This window comes from Rhamphochromis sp. 'chilingali' (genome assembly GCF_963969265.1).
Source record: "Rhamphochromis sp. 'chilingali' genome assembly, chromosome: 16".
Lineage (NCBI taxonomy): Eukaryota > Metazoa > Chordata > Actinopteri > Cichliformes > Cichlidae > Rhamphochromis > Rhamphochromis sp. 'chilingali'.
This window is the reverse complement of record NC_137943.1, coordinates 11,476,970-11,503,165: the sequence shown is the minus strand read 5'-3', so window position 1 is coordinate 11,503,165 and position 26,196 is coordinate 11,476,970. Positions and strand designations below refer to the sequence as shown.

General features: G+C 39.8%; 2 protein-coding genes, 1 long non-coding RNA gene and 1 pseudogene across 5 annotated transcripts in view; 1 reads left to right on the top strand and 3 right to left on the bottom strand.

Moving 5' to 3' along the window:
* Nucleotides 1-52: 52 nt before the first annotated feature.
* asip2b (agouti signaling protein, nonagouti homolog (mouse) 2b) lies at nucleotides 53-18,300 on the bottom strand. The gene is made up of 4 exons (XM_080861323.1): nucleotides 18,189-18,300; nucleotides 17,944-18,066; nucleotides 9,254-9,327; nucleotides 53-4,254 (listed from the first exon to the last, which is right to left on the bottom strand). Exons 1-4 carry the CDS (start codon nucleotides 18,292-18,294, stop codon nucleotides 4,087-4,089), a joined length of 471 nt encoding a protein of 156 aa, XP_080717449.1. The 5' UTR covers nucleotides 18,295-18,300; the 3' UTR covers nucleotides 53-4,086.
* Nucleotides 11,726-14,439, top strand: LOC308383796 (uncharacterized protein). Of its 2 annotated transcripts, none has more exons than XR_013969223.1 (4): nucleotides 11,726-12,521; nucleotides 12,907-13,085; nucleotides 13,307-13,388; nucleotides 13,923-14,439. XR_013969223.1 is itself a non-coding variant. In XM_080861914.1 (4 exons), exons 1-4 carry the CDS (start codon nucleotides 12,474-12,476, stop codon nucleotides 14,036-14,038), a joined length of 387 nt encoding a protein of 128 aa, XP_080718040.1. In that variant the 5' UTR covers nucleotides 11,741-12,473; the 3' UTR covers nucleotides 14,039-14,439. The 2 variants fall into 2 exon arrangements, 1 of the variants encoding a protein (XP_080718040.1); XM_080861914.1 differs by having other exon boundaries at nucleotides 11,741-12,521; nucleotides 12,945-13,085.
* Nucleotides 14,232-16,339, bottom strand: LOC308383797. The gene is made up of 2 exons (XR_013969224.1): nucleotides 15,626-16,339; nucleotides 14,232-14,836 (listed from the first exon to the last, which is right to left on the bottom strand). It is a non-coding gene; the product is annotated as an uncharacterized lncRNA (long non-coding RNA).
* A 6,456-nt stretch (nucleotides 18,301-24,756) lies between the features above and the next one.
* Nucleotides 24,757-26,196, bottom strand: part of LOC308383690 (sorting nexin-16-like) — a 6,093-nt pseudogene continuing 4,653 nt past the window's right edge. The window contains exons 5-9 of the transcript in view: nucleotides 25,527-25,675; nucleotides 25,352-25,421; nucleotides 25,138-25,274; nucleotides 24,942-25,047; nucleotides 24,757-24,835 (exon numbers count right to left, since the gene is read on the bottom strand). The product of the transcript in view is annotated as a sorting nexin-16-like (transcript). The remainder of the gene's footprint in view (nucleotides 24,836-24,941; nucleotides 25,048-25,137; nucleotides 25,275-25,351; nucleotides 25,422-25,526; nucleotides 25,676-26,196) is intronic.

The following is a 26,196-nucleotide window of genomic DNA, read 5'->3' as shown; positions in this document are numbered from 1 at the left end:
TACAGTGTGTTTATTCAATAGCAAAAATATAAACTCCTTAATCCACAAGAGGCAGGCAAGTCCAAACATATATATCTGATTTTCAAGGCGTGGGGTACATAAGTAAATGCCATTTGGTCCTCATTAAGTCTAAAAGCAACAACACATTTATGTTCCAAAGTAAATTTACTTGCAGGTATCCCCAGCAGCAAGATATTCAAAAGCAGCAAAAATGTGGGAAATACCCATAATGCAACACACAGTTAATATCAGATTGTCTACATACATGAAAAAGCACGTCACCCATCTCTTTTTATGCATACATATAATGTTTTAAGATATTTTAACACTGTGCAAAGATCTCTGTGAGTATTTTTTTTCCGCTGAAGACAGAAGAACTCTTGAATAAATACAAACAAATACAAACAAATGCCTCACATAATATCAGAAGCATTTTTCAAAATGCTTCGATTTTATTTTGAAGTTTAATCGCTTAACCGCATTTGTGCAGACAAACCCACAGAGCACATGTGAATCTTTCCGTGCTCTTTTGTCAACCACAATATATGTTCAGGCGTTGTGATGTGTTTGCGTGCATGTGCATGCATGTGCGTGCTGCATCTAGGTCCTCTTTAAGCAGAGGGGGTTCATCCTCCAGCAGTGACAGATGGTGTTGAAGAGTCGACAGCGGCAGGAGGCGCAGGGGTCGCAGCACAGCAGGTGAGGGGAGCAGCTTTCCATCAAGCGTCCGCAGCGACGCGCCGGAGTTACGAGGTTCGACTTGTGCTTCTAAAGCAATTCCAACAGAGACAGAATATGTGGAAAAAGCACGAGTCAGTGGAAGAAGTGGAAAAGTCTTTTAAATACATGTGAACTATTTGACCCCCCGACTCATGGCAGCTCTACAAAGCGTTTTAGTGTTGTTTCGGTTTTACAGCCATTAACTTCACTGTTATTACTAAACGATTTTTTTTAAATCAGCCTTTTGGCAAAAGCTTCAACAGTTTGTTTTGTTGTTATTTTTTAAATTTAGGCACAAGTCCTGTTTACTCTTTTAAGAAAAATCTCACTCACTGAAACACGTTTTGTTGCGAGAGTTCTGACAGGGACTATAAGAGGGAGTCAAATTCATCCTACATCATAGGACAACACATACAGTGCACTTGATCTAAAGTGGGCCAGACCACTTAAGATGGAAATTCACTTTTCTAACAATATGATAACATTTAATTACACATTCATTTTTTCCTGAATTTAGGCCCTTAACCCTGGAGAACCCATGGGGTCAAATTTAACCCTATAGGTTCTCCAGGGTTAAGTTTGACACCCATGGACTAGAAAGATCGAGCGTATTTCTTGCATAGTTGCTTTTCTTCTGTGACTTTAATGGTAAATCTTCTCACATACAAGGTCTTAAATAATCAGACCTCATCTTATCCTAAACACCTCATAGTACTGCATGTGTCATGGTCCTGAGTCTGACGACTCAGTATTTTGTTTTTCCTAATATTCTATGTTCTTGTTTATTCTGATTATGTCTTTTGTTAAGGTTTGCCATTTGTTAGGTTTCTGTTCTGTGCCTGCCTGCTCCCACGTCTCTGTGTTCCCTCTGTCTGTCCTGCAGTAACGTATTCTTTACTCTCTTGTTTTTAATCCTGTGTACCGCATTTACTCTAAAATCAACATTAAAGTAGCAAATCATTAAAAATGATTTTTAGCATCTTAATAGGTTCCACATGGAGCAATGCAAGGAGAATGTAGGCTTACAGTGTGTTTATTCAATAGCAAAAATATAAACTCCTTAATCCACAAGAGGCAGGCAAGTCCAAACATATATATCTGATTTTCAAGGCGTGGGGTACATAAGTAAATGCCATTTGGTCCTCATTAAGTCTAAAAGCAACAACACATTTATGTTCCAAAGTAAATTTACTTGCAGGTATCCCCAGCAGCAAGATATTCAAAAGCAGCAAAAATGTGGGAAATACCCATAATGCAACACACAGTTAATATCAGATTGTCTACATACATGAAAAAGCACGTCACCCATCTCTTTTTATGCATACATATAATGTTTTAAGATATTTTAACACTGTGCAAAGATTTCTGTGAGTATTTTTTTTCCGCTGAAGACAGAAGAACTCTTGAATAAATACAAACAAATACAAACAAATGCCTCACATAATATCAGAAGCATTTTTCAAAATGCTTCGATTTTATTTTGAAGTTTAATCGCTTAACTGCATTTGTGCAGACAAACCCACAGAGCACATGTGAATCTTTCCGTGCTCTTTTGTCAACCACAATATATGTTCAGGCGTTGTGATGTGTTTGCGTGCATGTGCATGCATGTGCGTGCTGCATCTAGGTCCTCTTTAAGCAGAGGGGGTTCATCCTCCAGCAGTGACAGATGGTGTTGAAGAGTCGACAGCGGCAGGAGGCGCAGGGGTCGCAGCACAGCAGGTGAGGGGAGCAGCTTTCCATCAAGCGTCCGCAGCGACGCGCCGGAGTTACGAGGTTCGACTTGTGCTTCTAAAGCAATTCCAACAGAGACAGAATATGTGGAAAAAGCACGAGTCAGTGGAAGAAGTGGAAAAGTCTTTTAAATACATGTGAACTATTTGACCCCCCGACTCATGGCAGCTCTACAAAGCGTTTTAGTGTTGTTTCGGTTTTACAGCCATTAACTTCACTGTTATTACTAAACGATTTTTTTTAAATCAGCCTTTTGGCAAAAGCTTCAACAGTTTGTTTTGTTGTTATTTTTTAAATTTAGGCACAAGTCCTGTTTACTCTTTTAAGAAAAATCTCACTCACTGAAACACGTTTTGTTGCGAGAGTTCTGACAGGGACTATAAGAGGGAGTCAAATTCATCCTACATCATAGGACAACACATACAGTGCACTTGATCTAAAGTGGGCCAGACCACTTAAGATGGAAATTCACTTTTCTAACAATATGATAACATTTAATTACACATTCATTTTTTCCTGAATTTAGGCCCTTAACCCTGGAGAACCCATGGGGTCAAATTTAACCCTATAGGTTCTCCAGGGTTAAGTTTGACACCCATGGACTAGAAAGATCGAGCGTATTTCTTGCATAGTTGCTTTTCTTCTGTGACTTTAATGGTAAATCTTCTCACATACAAGGTCTTAAATAATCAGACCTCATCTTATCCTAAACACCTCATAGTACTGCATGTGTCATGGTCCTGAGTCTGACGACTCAGTGTTTTGTTTTTCCTAATATTCTATGTTCTTGTTTATTCTGATTATGTCTTTTGTTAAGGTTTGCCATTTGTTAGGTTTCTGTTCTGTGCCTGCCTGCTCCCACGTCTCTGTGTTCCCTCTGTCTGGCCTGCAGTAACGTATTCTTTACTCTCTTGTTTTTAATCCTGTGTACCGCATTTACTCTAAAATCAACATTAAAGTAGCAAATCATTAAAAATGATTTTTAGCATCTTAATAGGTTCCACATGGAGCAATGCAAGGAGAATGTAGGCTTACAGTGTGTTTATTCAATAGCAAAAATATAAACTCCTTAATCCACAAGAGGCAGGCAAGTCCAAACATATATATCTGATTTTCAAGGCGTGGGGTACATAAGTAAATGCCATTTGGTCCTCATTAAGTCTAAAAGCAACAACACATTTATGTTCCAAAGTAAATTTACTTGCAGGTATCCCCAGCAGCAAGATATTCAAAAGCAGCAAAAATGTGGGAAATACCCATAATGCAACACACAGTTAATATCAGATTGTCTACATACATGAAAAAGCACATCACCCATCTCTTTTTATGCATACATATAATGTTTTAAGATATTTTAACACTGTGCAAAGATTTCTGTGAGTATTTTTTTTCCGCTGAAGACAGAAGAACTCTTGAATAAATACAAACAAATACAAACAAATGCCTCACATAATATCAGAAGCATTTTTCAAAATGCTTCGATTTTATTTTGAAGTTTAATCGCTTAACTGCATTTGTGCAGACAAACCCACAGAGCACATGTGAATCTTTCCGTGCTCTTTTGTCAACCACAATATATGTTCAGGCGTTGTGATGTGTTTGCGTGCATGTGCATGCATGTGCGTGCTGCATCTAGGTCCTCTTTAAGCAGAGGGGGTTCATCCTCCAGCAGTGACAGATGGTGTTGAAGAGTCGACAGCGGCAGGAGGCGCAGGGGTCGCAGCACAGCAGGTGAGGGGAGCAGCTTTCCATCAAGCGTCCGCAGCGACGCGCCGGAGTTACGAGGTTCGACTTGTGCTTCTAAAGCAATTCCAACAGAGACAGAATATGTGGAAAAAGCACGAGTCAGTGGAAGAAGTGGAAAAGTCTTTTAAATACATGTGAACTATTTGACCCCCCGACTCATGGCAGCTCTACAAAGCGTTTTAGTGTTGTTTCCGTTTTACAGCCATTAACTTCACTGTTATTACTAAACGATTTTTTTTAAATCAGCCTTTTGGCAAAAGCTTCAACAGTTTGTTTTGTTGTTATTTTTTAAATTTAGGCACAAGTCCTGTTTACTCTTTTAAGAAAAATCTCACTCACTGAAACATGTTTTGTTGCGAGAGTTCTGACAGGGACTATAAGAGGGAGTCAAATTCATCCTACATCATAGGACAACACATACAGTGCACTTGATCTAAAGTGGGCCAGACCACTTAAGATGGAAATTCACCTTTCTAACAATATGATAACATTTAATTACACATTTATTCTTTCCTGAATTTAGGCCCTTAAGTTTGACACCCATGGACTAGAAAGATCGAGCGTATTTCTTGCATAGTTGCTTTTCTTCTGTGATCTTCTCACATACAAGGTCTTAAATAATCAGACCTCATCTTATCCTAAAGACCTCATAGTACTGTATGTGTCAATTCAATTCAATTCAATTCAATTTTATTTATATAGCGCCAAATCACAACAAAAGTCGCCTCAAGGCGCTTCATAGATACAGAGAAAAACCCAACAATCATATGACCCCCTATGAGAAAGCACTTTGGCGACAGTGGGAAGGAAAAACTCCCTTTTAACAGGAAGAAACCTCCGGCAGAACCAGGCTCAGGTAGGGGCGGCCATCTGCTGCGACCGGTTGGGGTGAGAGAAGGAAGTCAGGATAAAAGACATGCTGTGGAAGAGAGACAGAGATTAATGACAGATATAATTCAACGCAGAGAGGTCTGTTAACACATAGTGAGTGAGAAAGGTGACTGGATAAAGGATGAACTGAAGCTCCGCCATCACGTGATGTCACATGCTGCTGTTTCTGATGTCACTTCCAGAAAAAAAAAAAAAAGAAAAAAAAAAAAAAAAAAGAGAAAGGTGACTGGAAAGGAAAAACTCAATGCATCATGGGAATCCCCCGGCAGCCTACGTCTCTTGCAGCATAACTAAGGGAGGATTCAGGGTCACCTGGTCCAGCCCTAACTATATGCTTTAGCAAAAAGGAAAGTTTTAAGCCTAATCTTAAAAGTAGAGATAGTGTCTGTCTCCTGAATCCAAACTGGAAGCTGGTTCCACAGAAGAGGGGCCTGAAAACTGAAGGCTCTGCCTCCCATTCTACTTTTAAATACTCTAGGAACAACAAGTAGGCCTGCAGAGCGAGAGCGAAGTGCTCTAATAGGGTGATATGGTACTACAAGGTCCTTATGATAAGATGGGGCCTGATTATTTAAGACCTTGTATGTGAGGAGCAGGATTTTGAATTCAATTCTGGATTTAACAGGAAGCCAATGAAGGGAAGCCAAAACAGGAGAAATATGCTCTCTTTCTAGTCCATGTCAGGACTCTTGCTGCAGCATTTTGGATTAGCTGAAGGCTTTTCAGTGAGTTTTTAGGACATCCTGATAATAATGAATTACAGTAGTCCAGGCTGGAAGTAATAAATGCATGAACTAGTTTTTCAGCGTCACTCTGAGACTGGATATTTCTAACCTTAGAGATGTTGCACAAATGGAAGAAAGCAGTCTTACATATTTGTTTAATATGTGCATTGAAGGACATGTCCTGGTCAAAAATGACTCCAAGGTTCCTCACAGCGTTACTGGAGGCCAAGGTAATGCCATCCAGAGTAAGAATCTGGTTAGATACCATATTTCTAAGATTTTCAGGGCCGAGTACAATAACCTCAGTTTTATCTGAATTCAGAAGCAGAAAGTTAGCGGCCATCCAGGTCTTTATGTCTTTAAGACATTCCTGCAGTTTAACTAATTGGTGTGTGTTATCTGGCTTCATGGACAGATAGAGCTGGGTGTCATCTGCATAGCAGTGAAAATGTATGCTATGTCTTCTAATGATGCTGCCTAAGAGAAGCATGTATAGTGTAAACAGAATTGGTCCCAGCACTGAACCCTGTGGAACTCCATAATTAACCTCAGTGTGTGAAGAGGACTCTCCATTTACCGTACATGAACAAATTGGAGTCTATTAGATAGATATGATACAAACCACTGCGGTGCAGTACCTGTAATACCTACAGCATGTTCTAATCGCTCTAATAGGATATTATGGTCAACAGTATCGAACGCTGCACTGAGGTCTAGCAGGACAAGCACAGAGATGAGTCCACTGTCAGAGGCCATAAGAAGATCATTTGTAACCGTCACTAAAGCTGTTTCTGTGCTGTGATGAGCTCTAAAACCTGACTGAAACTCTTCAAAGAAGCCATTCCTCTGCAGATGATCAGTTATCTGTTTGACAACTACTCTTTCAAGGATTTTTGATATGAAAGGAAGGTTGGAGATTGGCCTATAATTAGCTAAGACTGCTGGGTCTAGCTCATGGTTCTGAGTCTGACGACTCAGTGTTTTGTGTTTCCTTATAATATTCTATGTTCTTGTTTATTCTGATTATGTCTTTTGTTAAAGTTTGCCATTTGTTAGGTTTCTGTTCTGTGCCTGCCTGCCTGCTCCCACTTCTCTGTGTTCCCTCTGTCTGTCCATGGTGTCACAGTGTCTGCTCGTGAATCTGTCTGTTAAGTTCAGTGTCTTGTCCGGTTCTCTGTGTCTGTGAGTTTCCTGTTTTATTCTGAAGGTCGGTGTCTCATGTGAGTGTTCTCAGCCTGACGTCTGTGTCTCGTCAGCCCTGATTTCTCCCAGGTGTGTTCCCCTCCTGTGTCCCATCCCATGATTACTCCTGTGAGTATTTAAGCCCTGTGTGTTCTCCTGCCTGTTGCTGGTTTGTCTGTTTGGGTCCCCTGCGTTTGTCTGTGTCTCCCTGTGGGTCTGTTTTTGTCTCTAGGTTTCAGGTTTGTTATATTCTTAGTTTTCCCAGTTTAGGCTTTGTCAGTTCTGTTCTCGCCACCCTCGCCTTTTGTTGTATGTCATCCTCCTCAATAAAAGCCCACACATCAGTAGTGCCTGCATCTTGGGTCCTTTAATAATTCCCACACGGTTTGCCGTGCTGACAGTATGTTTACTGTTGCTTTACTGATGGTTCCTAGGATATTTAAAAGTAAGGGAGGGTGAGCCTTCATCTTCAAGACTCCTCTTCTATGAACCAGCTCCCAGTTTGTGGAGACAGACACTGTCTCTACTTTGAAGATTAGAGTAAGCGCTTTCCTTTTTGATAAAGCTTATAGTTATGGCTGGATCAGGTCACCCTAAATCCTCACTTAGTTATGCTACAAAAGGTCTAGACTGCTGCAGGCTCCATGATGCACTGTGCGCTTCTTCTTGATTCACCTTGTTTCACTCACTATGTGTTTATACACCAGTCTGCATTTAATGATTTGTTATTATTAATCTCTGGCTCTTGTCCACAGTGGGTCATTTGCCCTGTCTCCATCCCTTCACCCTCAGTCAGTCACTGCAGATGACCACTGTGCCATCCTCTACAAATTATTTCTCATGCTGTAATTCATTCATAAGTGTCCTCTTTCTACAGTTTTCTTAATACTGGGTCGTTTAGATACCTGATTTATAATTATGTGGCACAAAAAACTGTGAAAGTCATGTGACTCAATCCGAGTCTTATAAGACAAAAAGCAGTTGTAAAAAAAAAACAACTAACGTAGGTTGATGCACTTTCCACAATTGCCAGAGCAAAGCTGTTTAACTGTCCACCCTTTTCTCCAGCCTCTAACCCCACCCGTAAAACCCAGTTTTATCCGTCCATAAAAACCACACATTCTTTTCCAGTGCATTTCAACCAAGTAGAAATAAGACTTCTGAGCCCTCGTTACGCTACATCAACAGCGTGGTATTCCTAACGGGTAGCTCCAAAAAACAATGTCCACTTTTTTGTGGTTGTCTAATTAATCTACAAAAATTTCAAAACAGACGATGAAAGCAGGACTTAAACTTCAAGTGACTCGTTGACAGCCGGGATAAGCTCAACACAGGAATTTATTATGAATGAATCAAAACTTTTTTGTTAATGAACGTAAATGTGACACATGCAAGTCATTTGGTTCTCCGTTTCTTTTTCATCTGGTTTGGAACTCCACGAACACAAAAGTATTTAAACAGCTGGTAAATTTCATCTGAGTTTCCTGATCTTTCTCTCATCATCCTCTTACACAGACACTTCCTCCTCTGCCTTTCTTGTTGCCATCAATTGTTGGTGTCAGTCTCTATCTCACCCGGGAGCTAACTTTCATGCTAAAACACAGTCTCAAGAGCTAAAACAGCTAAAAGTTAAAGAGCTCCTTGATTGTTAGGCTGATGTGAAAACACTGATCTGAGCACATTTCAAACTTTGCATAGATAATTGTTCGGTTTCACTGGAGGTTTTCTGCATGGAGTTTTCAAGAGATAGCTTGAAGATTGATTTGTTTGTATTGTTTTAACAAAATGGTTTCAAGAAATATGTCTTAGCAATATAAAAAACTACAACAAGTGAGTTCACGACACTGAGGGCAGGATTAAGGTCACACTGAATTTCTATCATCACTGTTAAATTATTGTGATGTGCTACGTTTTCATTGGTGGGAAATTTGATCCTTGTGGAAAACTGGGTTGTGTTGCTGTCACCACATTTTGCTGCATGTCACATGTGTTCACTGCTGTCTGGCGTTTTCCTGCCAATGGAAAGCAAGCAGCAAATTTTCAAATCCAATAAACAGGATTATAAATTCGCCTCACAATAAAAAAATTGCCTAACAAACCGAAAAAGGCATTTTCAGGAACATCTTTACAAAGACTAAGGGCGTGTCACTGAAACATGTCAGCAACTACCTCTGAATACTTTTAAAAGGAGCAATTTTAGTGTTACTACTAAATCAGTGAGTTTATGACAAATAGAGTCGACAGTAAAAACTTACGGGAGTGACACTTTGGCGTGGTGGAGAAATCTTTTGCCTTGCAAACAGCCGCCTATTCTTCGCTTGGCTCCAAACTGGGAATGGAAATAAAAGCAGAGTCAAAAGATCAATTCAGTGTTTCAACAATGCAGCCCCTTGTGCACAATACATGATTAAAAATTGTAAATATGTACAATAGTAAATATTTTAAGACTCTAATACTAAATACTACAAGAATCGGCCCTTAGATTATGAAATAAGGAAACCAGGATCTCCTGTTGGAGGGAGTGTCTGGGCACCAGCCATGGTTAACCAACAGCGAGAGCAGAGTTGAAGCCACACAGGAGGGGGAGGGGTTAAAGCTGACAGCTGGCAAAGTCGGAGAACTTGGAGCACGGGCTTGTTTTACAGTAGCTGGGGTCCAGAGCAGGAAATTTATACAATATGCATATTTTTCCTCAAAACAAGCCAAAGAAAACCCAGCTTTACTGACTAGAAAATGTGGGCATCATATTTGTGGAGGGCTTTAAAAACAATAATACGTTTTATTCAATTGTATTATAGTCTGTGCTTGCATGGATGCAAGGAAAAAAAAGGTTATTTTTGCTAATGTTTTTTTATATGCATCATTAAGTAAATACTAAAAAGGTTTTCTCAAAGTCTGCTCATTTGTTGTCTTTGAGAGCTCCATCGTCTTTTCTTTCTGGATCATCTATAGTCTAGTAGGAGGAAAGATTTATGACCGACCAGCTGAACATCTACAACTCCTTTTCCTCAGCAGGGGAGTTTCTGTCAATCGTGACTGATTTTTTCTTCTTGGCTGTGAAGCAAGAGAAAATTTTTACACATTTAGAGCTAAATCATTTATTTTGCTTTATACTTGTAAGAAGTCCAGTCAAAACAGCACAGCAGGTTTCTTTTCTTCCTCCAAATTATTTTGCCATGCCAAGCCTACAAATGGACATAAAATGGCCTGCATTTGTATAGCGCTTTACTCAGTCCCTAAGGACCCCAAAGCGCTTTACACTACATTCAGTCATTCACACACACATTCACACACTGGCAATGGCAAGCTACATTATAGCCACAGCTGCCCTGGGGCGCACTGACAAAGAGATGTTTGCTTTAAAGCGTGTTGGTATGTGATACGCATCCAAGACTCCAAGACACTGAGGTGTTTTGTTTTGGGGGGTTTTTTCACAGACAGAAATGGCAGAGAAGGTAGCCAACGTTCCACTGGAAATCAGAATTATTTGACTCTCGGCCAGCCTGGACATTCTTTTGATCATAATCGAAACAACGTTTTCAAACCACTCACCTCACATACTGGCACCAGCAACACACTCACCCTCCCATACCGGATGCTGCAGAAGTTCAACAAATCAAAAAGCCTCTCTTTTGGCTATGACTTCTTTCCTTCTGCCCCGTGACTGATAGCTGCAGCACCTTTTCTTACCATCCAGCACAACACAGATATAGTCTAAACATCTGCTCAAAAATAAAAATCGCCCCAAGGTGTTGTGCTGGATGGTAAGAAAAGGTGCAGCGCAACACCTTGGGGCGATTTTCTTTTTTTGACCAGATGTTTAGACTATATCAGCCACATTTGTGGAAAACGCCCTTTCTTGTGCCTCCTGCTGTTCCCGAGGTTCTCGTGTGCACCCTGATCTTATCTTTATTTTACTACGCTATCTGAAATTGTCTTGTCCCCCATCAATCTTCTGCAGGAAAATATGATGAACTCTCATCTCCCATGTCCTCTCTGTGCTTACATTTGAAATGTTTCCCTCACTCCTGCTTTCTCATGAAAATCAGATGGTTGGTTTTCCGTGTAGCTCAATCATATTTAGCTCACTTTTCCAGCCTCTTTTAAATGTTAATAGAGCAATTGGCTGCTAAAGCCAAGTGTTTTCCCCACTTGATTATAAGATATCCACACACTGAGTGATCACATTTGTAACTGTGGTTTAGACTGTATGTCAAAAGGTGATGCTGTGTTGGTGTAGCATCTGTCATATTGCTGTTTAAAAGCAAGAATTCTAAATCAAGCTGTAAATACTTTCAATTGTATCACAATCATTTTGAGGTTAGGGGCCCTAAATATGCATTTTTCTATTAACAGTACATGCAAACAGGAAACTTTCAGCTGCTCCAAATGGAAATACAATTTTTTAACACTTGATTTGGCAGAGACTTCACACCAGACCTTCCTCACATAGTCATTCATCTGGGCTTGAGAACACAAGGAGTAGACAAGCTGAAAAGGCTGCATATGATGGGGCGATCGTGGCTCAAGAGTTGGGAGTTCACCTTGTAATCAGAAGGTTGCCGGTTCGAGCCCCGGCTTGGACAGTCTTGGTCGTTGTGTCCTTGGGCAAGACACCTCACCCGTTGCCTACTGGTGGTGGTCAGAGGGCCCGGTGGCGCCAGTGTCCGGCAGCCTCGCCTCTGTCAGTGCGCCCCAGGGCAGCTGTGGCTACAATGTATGGAACTCCAAAGTGTTCAAAATTAAATAAATAAATAGGTCAAGATGAAATAAATAACTATGTGAATAAATAAGACACAGATATGTAATGTGAGAATGATATTGTGAAATAATGGAACACATTTTGAAAACAATGCTCATTATTGTGAAACATATTACATTCTGCTATATATATTTTCTTATTATTGTGAAATATTATTTCATGGTCATTATTTTTCACAATAACAGAGATTATTCCTGAGGCATTTTATTTATTTCCAGCCGTTTATATTCCAAAATGACCTTTTTTCAAAGTCAGTCTTTATTTCAAAATCCCGTTTTTCCCGATGGTCTATTTATTTCATAATGCGACTTTTCAGCAGAATGACTTTGTCTGTCAATCAAGAAAGACAGGGCGGAGCCAGTTGTGTGATTGGTTGCTCCTTTACTCAGACGTAAGTAATAGCACATGAATTGTCGATTTAGGTTTAATGGTGCAATGCATCTCCTATGCAGCTGGCGGCAGTATGCAGCTCAAAATAAACTTAAGGCACCGACAAATGCAAAACACTGGGCGCGAATAACGTTACAGGTGTATCAATTCTTGTGAAGGGCATGGCTGCAGGAAACAAGTCCGTTTCTGAGTTACTCAGAGAACTTGCTAACCGCTTAGATTGAACGTCTTCACCTCAGTCTGCGTATTGCAGCAGTGTACTGGAGATGAAGTGGTCCCTGGTCCAAGTTCTCATCACAACCGCACAGTGTTAACGTTAGCAAATGCTAACGCTATCACAGCTAGCTCCACTCCACGAAACGCTGTTCAGGGTAAGTAACGATATGTTATTATTGCTTGGTTAGTCTGTCTGTCTGGCAAAAATGAGCTTTTTAATCAGTTTAGTCACAGATTTTTTTTAATACTGTTTTTTATCATAGCAAAGAATTCTATAAATTAGGTAAGAGAAAATAATTGTCTTCTGGGTTAATGTCTGTATTACTATTTACATTGTTGTAGGTAATAGTTATTCATGACTGTTTTAAAGTGGCTTATCTTCTGTGCTAATATGGAAGACAAGTAATCTATGTGAAAGAAAAGAAAGCAATTTTAGTTCAACGTAGTGATTTTGTAAGTGGGTATAATTTGAAAATGCTTTTACTAGTACAGTGGATGTTCTTTAAATATTTAACATTTAAAGTGTGTGTCACTTTACAGACTCCAACTTCAGTTTTGGTTTGGTCTCACCGTTGTAGGTCATAACACAAACAAGTCGTCAAGTCAAGCAGCTGAGGAAAGGGCTTAAGGAAACCATGGTATGGCCGCTTCTGACAGAAAGATCAGACATCATTCCTCCTTTCTTACCAAGGGAATCAGAGACTGCTCCCTGTTGTGAGGTAAGGTCAGGTCACATCTTTTAACATCTGAATAGTAAAGCTATTTGGTTAATTTATGAAGGATGAACATTAATTGTTGACACAAAACACCAATATACTGTTTTGTATGCGTGGGTTAGTTGAACAGCTGGGTTACATTTAATAAAAATACACCTAATGTTGCTGATGCTCTTAAGACTACAAGATAAGTAAAGCTATAAAATGACTGTGGCCTGCCACAGAAGATGAAGATGAGGAAGAAGAGGAATGCTCTCGAGGATAAATGCAGAGTGGCAGGTTACCGTCGGTCCTTCATTGAAAATGGTAAGTCTGCTGCGATAGGTATTTTGCCATTGGTTTTCTCTGATTATACTTTGGTAAATTACATACAGTCCAGTGATCTTGGGTCATTAACAAAGTACACTATAGTAGAGCTGGGCGATATGAGATTTTTTCATATCACGATATTTATTTTTATTTATTTTTTTATAAAAAGGACAAGAGCGGTGAGGTCTATCGCAATAGTTTAATTTTTCTATTGAGAAAAAGTTATTTCGCAATACATATCGTTATCGTTCTATCGCCCAGCTCTACGCTATAGTATAATTTTGTTTTGTTATTTGCTCCATGCAATACATAAGAGTGGTGGCATTATCAGTTGCACTAGAATTGTATGTAGACTACTTTTAGCTTTGTTAACATAAAAATATCTATAAAAGCTACAACAGCAATTTGAGTGGGGCAAAAATGTCTGGTGCCCTGTATGTAAGTGGTCATCTTTTATGGTATTTCTCCATAAAAGATTCAAAATAATGAATATAGGATGTCATTATAGTTTAAAACAATCTTCTGTTGCAGCATCTTGTGCACAACAAAAAGCCCTCATCAAGTTTTGGACAGGATGGGAAGTCTTGCCGAGAAATGACTGTGGAAGTGGTCAACAGCAATCTTCCAAAGTCTTCCACCGGTTTTGAAGTACTACGTCTTCCTGCACACTACTGTACCTATGAGTCATTTCTAATGGACATTCAGGTGTGTCTCAACTCTACTGACTCAGGTTTTGGTCTGGTTTACGATTGATTCCATAACCACATGGTAAAATTAGACCATTTCTTCTTTCTTGCATCACATTACTGTACTCGGTGTTCAAAGAAACAGACAATCTAGTGAGTTCTAGTTCTTTTTAATACACTTGACAGTGAAAAATACAGAGTACAGGTGTGCATTTATGGCTTTTTTAATATAAACTGATGAAGAGTTCAGATATCAAAATCAGTTGTTCACTGTACATTATAAATTACACAATATGTTTTGTTTATACTCGCTACTGATACAAAAAAAATTTCTAGAAAAAATTATTTGAATTAAGATGTTACACTACTCTACTGTGTTCATTGTATTAAATCTGCTCAGAGTTGACATGTACTGTATATCCAACCAAGAAATGAATATCATTAAAGTGACAGCTGTATAAAACAAATCCTGTTTTATAGCCACTCACTGTTTTGTTGAAAATGAAATTGGTTATGCTGTTTTGAGTCAGTATTAGCTACAAAGCTGTAGAAATTTAAAAAAAAAAAAAAAAAATCCTCCTGACATAGAAACTGATTAAATGTAATAATGTCTTTCTACAAGTGATTTTGAAGTATTGGTAGCACAGCAGGGTCTTGTTCATTCAGTGCATCTGGGAGCTGAATCTCAGGAATGGTGATCTCATTTGATGGGCAGCGATTATGTTGTCCTGTCCAGTCCACACCATAATCCTCATCAACCTGAAAGAGCATGCACATGTTTTAAATCTAAACTGAAGAGGTGTTTCCTGCAGCTGTTCCTAGATGGACTTATTGAGTCTGCCAGGGCCTATGTGAGTTGCTTAGGCATTGGCTACCAACTAATTATTCATTCACCCATTCTAGGTCAGGATTGGTTCTCTTCAGGTATAACAAATTTAACTTTGTTTAAAGTATTGCCATCTATACCTGACAGGTGGGATAAAAGAGAATGGCTTGGGAGGCGCACAGCAAATCTCAAAGTTTTCCAATTAATGCTGAAAGAACCAAGGATGTAAATGTATTCTTGTTTTAGCTTTACCGAAGACACCAGAGAAAGTATATCTATAATGCTGCTGAAATAGACAAAACCATTTCAATAAACTCGCTATTTAACATCAACCTTGTTATGCGTTATCAGAGAACAATCAACTGCAAACAGCAATGAAACATTCAACTATGTACTATTTAAAGCACTAATGACCCTGTTGTCTAACAAGATGTGATAAGTAAGTAGACTGTGGAAAGCTGGTGGGTCTACTCTCTGTGTAAAAGGTTCCTACAGGCTCCACTGACCCCAGTCTCCGAGTTAACACACTAACAGCTAACACTGCTAAACGTGTCTCAACGCCGAGATGGCGCCGAAAGCTTTAGCCGTAGCTGCCCCACTTTAGACAGTAACAAAAAAAAGTAAGCGATAATAATTCATTGTCAAACGTCATAATTAAGGTCAACATCTAAACAATGCTGTGTACAGAATCACACAGGTGCTCAATTACAGCATAAACTTACCTTAGACCTTCCTCCGTCATTTTCCTCCTAATTGTGCTCGGAGACACAGAAAACGTATCGGCAATTACCCCGACGGTTATCCCGGACAGCACTAAAGTCCTGAGTGCTGCACCGGGATTTCTAGACGTGGACGGCCAACATTTGAAGACTGTTCTTCCTCGGCGTATTCCAAACGAACACGGTGCTGAATTGATCTTAAACCTTCGACAATGCTGTCATCGATGCGAACATCTTGAAGAGCAATTATCATCCAGACATTTCAGAAACATCATCTAAACGACTCAAAACAGTATCTACAGGTAAATGATCCCTCTCTGATTTGCTTAAATGAGCAGAACTGGCTGAAGTTCACACCAGTCCGCCATCCTCCGTGACTTTTGACCTAGCACGCTGTTGCTAGCTGTAGCAGCCGTCCGCGGAGCCGGTATCCAGGAAAACTAGTCGATGGTAAACGATAAGCCAATAGGTGCAAAGGTCCAGCCCACTTACATTGATTGACAGACAAAGTCATTCTGCTGAAAAGTCGCATTATGAAATAAATAGACCATCGGGAAAAACGGGATTTTGAAATAAAGACTGACTTTGAAAAAAGGTCATTTTGGACTAAAAACGGCTGGAAATAAATAAAATGCCTCAGGAATAATCTCTGTTATTGTGAAAAATAATGACCATGAAATAATATTTCACAATAATAAGTAAATTTATATAGCAGAATGCAATATATTTCACAATAATGAGCATTGTTTTCAAAATGTGTTCCATGATTTCACAATATCATTCTCACATTACATATCTGTGTCTTATTTATTCACATAGTTATTTATTTCATCTTGACCTATTTATTTATTTAATTTTGAACACTTTGGAGTTCCATATTCGCCTTGTAATCAGAAGGTTGCAGGTTCGAGCCCCGGCTCGGACGCTCTCGGTCGTTGTGTCCTTGGGCAAGACACCTCACCTGCCACCTACTGGTGATAGCCAGAGTGGAACTGTAAGGCGCTTTGAGGGTCTCAAAGAGCCCTATATGAATGCAATCCATTATTATTTAAACCAACTGTTAACTGTATATTTCTGTACATTTAAGTATTATGATTTATATCGCCGCATTCATTGACCTTGTTTATAGGTAATTTCATTGTTTAATCACATTAAATTGTGCCTAATTTAATGTTTAAAAGCACTTGAAAAAGGCAAAATCCCATGTAAAATTAGGGCAACAAATTTTATTTTCATTACTGGAAATAACCGTATTTTTATGAGTAAGTTGTTTTCTGATATTTTACGGTATTATTTTGGCGCCCCAGCTGCCGGAATATTACTGTTTTTTTAAGATGTTTTTTCTAACAGTGTAGAGGTGTCTGAGGCTCTGACCTCACTGTGTCACAACTGTTATGGTTTTATTTAGTTCGTTTTATTAATCCGCCCCGTGAAACTTCAACAGTTCTCCACCAGCATGACTGGATAATGTTTTTTCACATGATCAGCTCACCTAATAAACATAATATACTACTACTACACTACGTGGACCACTGCAGGGATGCTTCTCCAATAATAATCCGCAGACATTTAAAACACTTGAGATCACTTTGTTGTTGCATTACAATGAAGAAAGCAACGGCAGCTTCTTGAAGAGCAAAATACAATTATTGTTTATATTCTCAAGTTATATTGAAAATGGTGAAAAAAACTATTTTTTGACTATATTACAGGTGAGCTTGTCTCTACAGACAGAAGCCAGACTTAGACAAACCTGGTGGACATTGTTTGTCATTTAATGCCCAAAGCTCAGAATTCATCTCAGATCATTCCATCTTCATTTTAATTTGGTTGCTTTTTTAAATTTGAAAACACAATGATAAATTTACAAAATGTGACAAATATGTGACATATACCCCCCCTCCCCCCATAACGATTGTAAACCAATGCTATGCATTAACAATGCTGAAATAAATCCTGCTGTTATCAAAGCTTTAGCGTGTGTGCTGCCTGGACTGGGAGTTCGTTAAGTTTTACTATTTTCGGGTCGTAAAGGAGATCCCTCCTCTCAGATGGATTTAGTTATGTAATTATTTATTTAATTATTGGGGGGTTTTTAATGATTTTTTTAGTCTGCTTAGAATAACGCATCTGTTTATACTAAGTGCTCAGTCCTCAGACACACAGACCCACAGACCCTCATCACTCTGTGTCATTATCTATCCAGCACTGTAAGCAGCGGTATTGTCGGTGAGGCTCCAGCCTCACGACTCTTTTTAATAATAATAATCATAAATAAATAAAAACTACATCAAATCAGGTTTGTGCTCATCGATCCTTACCTGTCACATTCTCCCTTTTCCGCACATCCTTCTTGGTGTCCTCTGCCCAGGACATCGGCAAGGCAAGCAGGAAGAAGCACAACAAGTGTTTGCCGGTGATCTTCCTCATGATGATGATGAGATCTGTTGATGACAATGGTGCAAAAAAACAACAACAACAACAACAAAAACAATCAGTCTAACGTTTAGAAGATAAATATCGGACTTTAAGGGGCTAAAGGAGGAGAAATCTGTGAGTGACGTACGCCTTGGCTGGTTGGTTCCCTCAGGTTTCTCTCTGGCTGTGAAAGAGGAGGTGGTCTGCGAACGAGGACTGAAACACGCACTCGCGACGTGATGGGCTCGATGCATAGCAGAATCTGGTTGAAGACCAGTCAGTCTACACTGAGAAATTACGGGAGAAATTACTAAATTGAAAAAGACAGGGGCGGATTTATTGGTCTTGTGGAGCCCCAAAGCAACCCTCCCCCCCCCCCCCCCCCCCCCTCCTCCCCACCACCACCACCACTAAATAGGTTATGATCTTCACAGGTGTATTTTCTCACCCTTGCAGACACAGACTTGGAGCAGACAGTGTTGAAATACAACAAATAACAAGAAACTACACTTGCTTTGTGGTATTGCACAGTCCATACAAAGAATCAAACATAAAGGAATATTTAGCTTTGCATGATTATGATGGTGCAAAACAAACCCAATTTTGCAATCTGCACTTATGTAACTCTTGTGAAACTGCACAAATGTAACAACTGACCATGAAAAATGAGAGGAAATGATTTCTTGGAGTGTTCGGGACTGTGAAAAGATCCACGGGGAATTCTACAAGGAACAGATGTACAGTATAAGGTCAATTATCAGCCCTTTAACCTTGTCCTCACAGCTTTCCTCGCTTGTGAATGCTTGTGAAAAGAAAACCAAGTTTTAAAAATATAATTTGTTTTTTATTTTTAAGTGAATTTTATGTCAATGAAAGCTGACAAATCCCAATTCTCTAGCTATTTTAACACATTTATGGTGTTTTTATTCAGTATAACAGAAACCTTTTCTTTTTAAATGCTAATTTAGAAAAAAATTGTGCCTTAGAGGACAACTTTGGACTTCAGGAGTGCAAATTCTGCGGTTGTATTATAGCCTCACTCCCTCCTGCACAGCTGCTTTGTGTACATCTGCTGGCCTGCATTCAAACAGAAGCCTAACTGGTGGGTGGACTCAGGGTCCTTACATCAATGGGGTGAAATTGTTGCATTTACAATACTCTGGGTGGATGGGAATTGCTGGATTATGTGAACATAAATATATATATATATGTATACATATTTTGGCTCCCCATCACAGAGAGTGCTCCCTGCATCTGTGGTTTTCACTGGAAACAGTTGAATATGTATTCTTAGCGTATGCCGTGCCACCTCAGTATGGTTTCCTCGTGTGCTCTATGTTAAAATGGTGATATTCCGTTAGAGAAACCTGGAAATTATATTAAAGAATGGTCTAGATTTTTTTTTTCCAACGGAGCCCCTGCTTTGCTGTTGGCATTGCAAAAATATTCACTAAACATTAGCATCTGCACGGCAAGAACAACAGCTTCTTTTTTTTTAAACCACACTGATGCTGGATTTCAAACTTGCCCTGAGGGCCCCAGATCCTGTGGTTTTCATGTGTTACTGTTAGTTTGTGGTAAGTGGAGGATTTTTATTTTTATTTTTTTTTAATTTTATTATTTTTTCATGTTTGTGCAAGTGGAATAAAAACTGAGAAGAACTTCATAGAGGCCCTGCTTTTGTACCTAATCCCTTGGCCCAGAGACAACCTGTGTCAAAAACAATTTTTGAAACATTTATTCTTTGAGATTAAGTCGTGCTTTCTGGGAACATATTTCTAAATAGTTTTGCTTAATCAAATTACCTGAAGATAACACAGCAAACCAGGAGCATGGTGGGCTTCCAAAGTACAAAAACTCATTGTCTTGGGGTCTTTTGGCAAAATATGCCATGTATAGTAACTTAAAGGCACATTAGGATTTACCCAAATAATAAAAAGAGTGTGGGAACATAAACACGGGTCAGCAGCAGCCCACCTCATTGGGATTCTCACATAAAACCTTAGAATCCAACTCATTTCTGAACTGCTGAAAGAAAAAAATATACCCATATATCAAAAGTCAGAAAGATTGAAAACCTCTCCAGTATAGCTGGTCTGTGTCTCGTGTATACAATATAAAGAGCCTTTCTGTCCCATCACGTTGACAAATAGCTTTAAGATTAAGATTAAGATCGATCGAAGCCTGTTTTTAATATGATATATGATATGATATGTAATACCAGAACGTTTTTGAGTCATTTGTGATGAAAGTGGATCAACTGTATAGAGTCAGTCATTTACAAATGGGAGTAATCACAGGGGGAAAGTGAAATTACTCCTTTTTTTGCATTTCTCATATATGTTTCACTTGTCTTGTTTTTCTTGTGGAGCGTGTGCCAAGTTTTTGATTCTACAAACAGATGTAGCGAGCAATAACCGGAGGTTTAACGTGATAAATGAATCTCTATGGTGTTCCATCGTCTCCTCATACACTGATGCACACGTGGCAGGTAAGTTTACAAAGTTTCTCTGTGCTCTGGCTTTGAATGCAGACTTCGAGTCACGCATTTCTGAGATAAACAAAAATAAGCTGCAGTTCTCTGTCAGGTAAATTTGAATTCCCTGCAATCCTGAATTGGATAAGAATTACTATCTAATATGATATTAATTACTACATCCAAAAATGTTGGGATGCTTTTTAAACTGCAAATAAAAACAGAATGCAATGATATGTAAATGCCATAAACCTGTATTTTATTTAAAATAAGACACAGAAAACATGTCAAATGGGTAAGCTGAGGAAGTTCCCAGATGTCCTTAAACATCTGGGAGCTCAGGAGAGCATCTGCTGGACTTCTGGCAGAGGAATGTTGTCTGATAGTTGTGTGATAGCTGCACAGCAGTCCTGGGTCTTCTTTACTGTATTTTCCATTTCATGGTGCTCCAAATGTTGTCAGTTGGTGAAATATCTGGATTGCAGGCAGCCAGTTCAGCACCTTCTACGGTGAAGTCGTGCTGTTGTAACAGATGCAGTTTAGCGTTGCCTTACTGAAATATGCAAGACCTTCCCTTCTGTATTGGAGCACATATTGCTCTAAAACCTGCATAAACTTCTCAGCACCGATGGTGCCTTTCCAGGTGTGCACACTATGATTTTCATAGGCACTAATGCACCTCAATACCATCAGAGATAAAGGCTGAAGACAAGTTGATAACAAATTTCAGATTTCAGTTTTCCAGGTTGCGTCAACCCATTTAAAGGAGCTTTGATGGCGATGTTACTGGATAGTTGTCACATTTGGCTTCTTTGCATTTTAGAGCTTTAACCTGTATTTATGGATGCCCCTGTGGGCTGTGTTCACAGACAGAGATTTCTGGAAGTGTTCCTGCTGTGATTTCCCTGTTATTACTGAAGTGCTCTCTGAGCCCAAACATCACGGGCATCCAATATTTCACCCGTGTCCCTTGCACACAGAGATTTCTCCAGATTATCTGAACATTTTGACAATATTATGCTCTGTAGATGAGATTATTGCTGTCTTTACAAATGTACATTGAGGAACATCATCGTGGTAAACTTCTGCACATTTTTACTTCTGAGAAGCTCTGCCTCTCTAAGATGCTCTTTTTATACCCAGTCATGTTACTGACCTGCTGTCAGTTAACTTGCATAGTTACATAATATTCCTCAACGCCTCTTTTTAGCAGCACTTACTTTTCCAGCTTTTTCCCAACTTTTTTGGACGTGTTGCTGACATCACAGTCAAAATAAGCATTTTTTCATGAAATAGTGAAACATCTCAGTTTAAACATTTAACATGGTTTCTGGTTCTATTGTTCTATTTTGTTCTATTTTCTATCTGAAAACTGTTGTATTTGGTTTTCATTGACATTTTATACAACATCCCAACCTTTTTAGAAATGGAGTTGTATATAACTCTCACTGCAAGTGGCCATTTCTTACAAGTGTAGTGAGACAGTCAAGGCCAAGATTTGATTTGGCTGCTTGTAATAGGCATCTTTAAAAAGAGCGGTCAAAGTTTAATTCAGTTTAACTTTTATTTAAGTCTGGATGAGCTGTTTTCTTCTATACATGCTTTATAATAATATAATGATAATATCTTAAAAACTCAACTCAATGAACTAAATACTAAGAGGAAAAATTAATCAGGTTCAAAACCTTAGTTTAGACATTTTCTCATTAGTATAACGGTACTTTCAGTCAGTCTTTTATTTTCCAAGGGGTCGCCACAGCAAATCAATCCACATAGTGGGTTTAGCATTGGAAGCCTTCCTGACATAGACCTCAGTGCTTGGAAGGAGCACTGGGAGTGCACTAACTTGTGGCTCCCTGATGCTGGGTTCATGTCATCTCCCTGTTTCCAACTTGTGATCTTTCATGTGCAAGTCACACATGTTAACCACTGCAATGTTAAGTATATAACACTTAACCTGCTGATGGTGGCGAAGGAAAAAGACCTGTCCTGGATACAAATCCACCAGCCGGCTGGGATCTTCCTGTGCAGTTTGAATGTTCTCCTTCTGAATGTGAGCGGGAATAATTGTCTGTGTCTCTGAGTTAGCCTCGTGACAGACGAGTGACCTGTCCAGGCATCTCGCCCCATGACAGCTGGGATAGGTTCCAGCTCCCCTCCAGCCTTCAATTGAATTCAAAATCCTGCTCCTCACATACAAGGTCTTAAATAATCAGGCCCCATCTTATCTTAATGACCTTGTAGTACCATATCACCCTATTAGAGCACTTCGCTCTCGCTCTGCAGGCCTACTTGTTGTTCCTAGAGTATTTAAAAGTAGAATGGGAGGCAGAGCCTTCAGTTTTCAGGCCCCTCTTCTGTGGAACCAGCTTCCAGTTTAGATTCAGGAGACAGACACTATCTCTACTTTTAAGATTAGGCTTAAAACTTTCCTTTTTGCTAAAGCATATAGTTAGGGCTGGACCAGGTGACCCTGAATCCTCCCTTAGTTATGCTGCAATAGACGTAGGCTGCCGGGGGATTCCCATGATGCATTGAGTTTTTCCTTTCCAGTCACCTTTCTCGCTCACTATGTATTAACAGACCTCTCTGCATTGAATCATATCTGTTATTAACCTCTGTCTCTCTTCCACAGCATGTCTTTATCCTGTCTTCCTTCTCTCACCCCAACCGGTCGCAGCAGATGGCCGCCCCTCCCTGAGCCTGGTTCTGTCAGAGGTTTCTTCCTGTTAAAAGGGAGTTTTTCCTTCCCACTGTTGCCAAAGTGCTTGCTCATAGGGGGTCATATGATTGTTGGGTTTTTCTCTGTATCTATGAAGCGCCTTGAGGCGACTTATGTTGTGATTTGGCGCTATATAAATAAAATTGAATTGAATTGAATTGAATTGGACAAGTGGTTAAGAAATTTATTGACTGATGGATGGATGGTTGGAAATTTTATAGTAATCCATCCTACAGGGACAACGTTCGTAAAACTTCAAACTTAGTGTCAGTGCCAGAGAAAGTCTTGGGAGGCCACAAACGCCTGTACTAAACAGTGACCATTTAACCACCACCCTCACACTCCACCGCCTCCCTCCCACGGCCCTGATAACCTTAAGCAAATGGACCGATAATAAACAATCAGAGAAATGATAAAAACTATAAAATAAATCATTAAATCTTTGTTTTTTGCCACCTGATTTGTCCTTCATAATTAAACAAACGGGTTTAATTATGAAGCCGCCTGCATCTCTTCATGCAGTAACACTGTGAAATACATAATTCTTTCTGCCCACCTCAAAAGAATATTTCACAGCTGCTGGGTAAGCTGTGGCCAGACTCACTGGATCCTGTAAAGAGTATGAACGTTTTTCTGCAGCCAAGCAAGCTGTAAGTGTGTTTATATATCTGACTATGGACAACCAGTTTTTCACAGTGAATGTTTTATTATTATTATTATTATTATTATTAATTTGCTCACCGATTGTTTTTTTATACAACCCACTCACATCCAGTCGAATGTTTTCATTGTACAAATCTAATAATTAAGCACCAACCTGCTCACAGCGGCAGCATAAAAGTAGCCTTCATGACCTCGGATAAGCCACACATATCTGGTTTATTCAGCGACTCAAACAGAATGAGTGAAAGGAAACAACATGGCCATTCAGTGTGATAACGGGGGCACATGAATGAGGCTTTACTTGGATGGATGTGGAGCTCTCTCTCTCACACACACACACATTCACACAGGCTTCCTTCATTGATTGCGAGCTGTTATTCACTACTGAAGAGGAAAACATCTCTCCCCTGCTTTTGTGCTTCTCTGCACTTAAATCTTACAGAGATTTCCCCGTGCGAGATAAGAACAGAACATCAAGTTCCCAGTGTCCCTCTCACTCAGATCTTTGCTGTCTCAAACTGTTATTGTGTTACAGTGCCCCCTTGTGGTCGTTCTGTTTTTTCAAATTTCCTATGCTTCAAAAAGAGCTTGTGTTCACTAAAATTCAAGATCAATGAAACATTGTCATCGATATGAATTGAATACATTACTTTGAAATAAAAAAATAAATAGGGATTTTTTTCCCCCTCATTAGGCAGCATAATATGCTGTAAATACACATTATGGGACTTCTATGTGCTTGGTATTTTGAGGTAGTACTCTTAGTGACACCCTGAAAAGAATCAAATAAACATATGCATGGCAGGGGTTGGATTAAACTGCATCTGATGATTGTTTCGGCACTGCGGTGGTCACATCATAGACTTTCTTGTGCACTTGGGTTTAAGAGGAACCAGCAGGATGTCTGATGACCACTTGCACATGTTACTGTCACCTAGAGAAGAAGATACAGAAAACATTATTGATCATTAACACCGACATTTAAAAAAAACAGTGTTAGGTGACTGAGATTACATTTGTTGGTTCGATATGTTATTTACAGTTTGTTTCTTTGTCCATGTCAGTCACTGCATGTCCTCTGTGTCACTGTCTGTGGGGGTGGTGATTGTTGAAGCTTCAGAGCTCTCAGCAGAAAGTGACGGGGATCTGTGTGAGACGGGGGAAATGAACAGTTTCAGCACAGCATGCAGCTCCTGCTTTACTGTGTTTCCAGCTGTGCAACAGAAACATAATTACTTGGCTTCTTTTAGCAGCAGGTTGAGACAGTTCTCTCTCTCCTCCAAAGTCTTCTTCAGCCTGTCGGCTTCTCTCTGCTTGTCCGCGAGTTCGCTCTGAAGACGAAGGTGAGTTTCCTCGAGACTCTCACAAAAGGCCAGAGGGTGTTTGAGATACACAACGTTCCTTACATTCAACCCCTGAGACAATATCTTTGAGAGCAACGTGTCCTCACCCTGCTTTCCTCCAGGCTGTCAAACGGACTCGGTACTTCAACCAAACACAGAAAGCGTCTTGCAGCTTCACTGGGGAACCAAAGGGGTTTATGTACAGGTCAAAATTAAACATGATTCAGGTCACCCACTAGAGTAGTACTGAAAAAAAGTCACAACACATGCACACACACACACCTTCTGAGGACTTCTTTGTGTAACACTAGGTTCTCCAAAAAGGTCTGCAGTCCAGCTTTCCTCCCTTCTAGAAACTCCTCGTCATAGCTGTTTTTGAGTCAGCGCTTAGGAGGCAGGGCTGGATGAAAGCTGGGGAAAAGCTCTTGAAGCTGCGTCAAGGCGACGAGCAAAAAGGGCAAAAACGGGAAACCAGAATCACTATGGCAACAATATTACATCAATGAGAGCCGAAAGCGTCGCTGAATCACGGTGCCGCAAATGAAAGAACAGTTGCAGCAAGGTCTGCATGTGTATCGGACAAATGCATGAGGTAAAATGTCACTTTATAGGTTTTTCATTAGTCTGACTAATTTACTTTATGGGGGTGAGTTTGATAGCTTCACAGTATCACTCCACCTACAACATACACCTGTAGGGGGAGTGCTGGTTCTATCCCTGTCATTAAATATACTGGCTGTGAGCTGAACAGTCGCTGTGTTGTCCTTAATTCAAGTTATATTCTCCCCGATTCAAGGGTGCAACATGTGTGCCCAGCAAAGAGAGCGTACTGAACAAATCAGGCAGCAGATTGTTGCAGCCCTCAAACCAATCCACATGCACATCCACATGCAGCTAAACCATCCTTTTACTGCATGTGGAAAAATGTTGTTGGTTAAGACTGGCCGAGCAA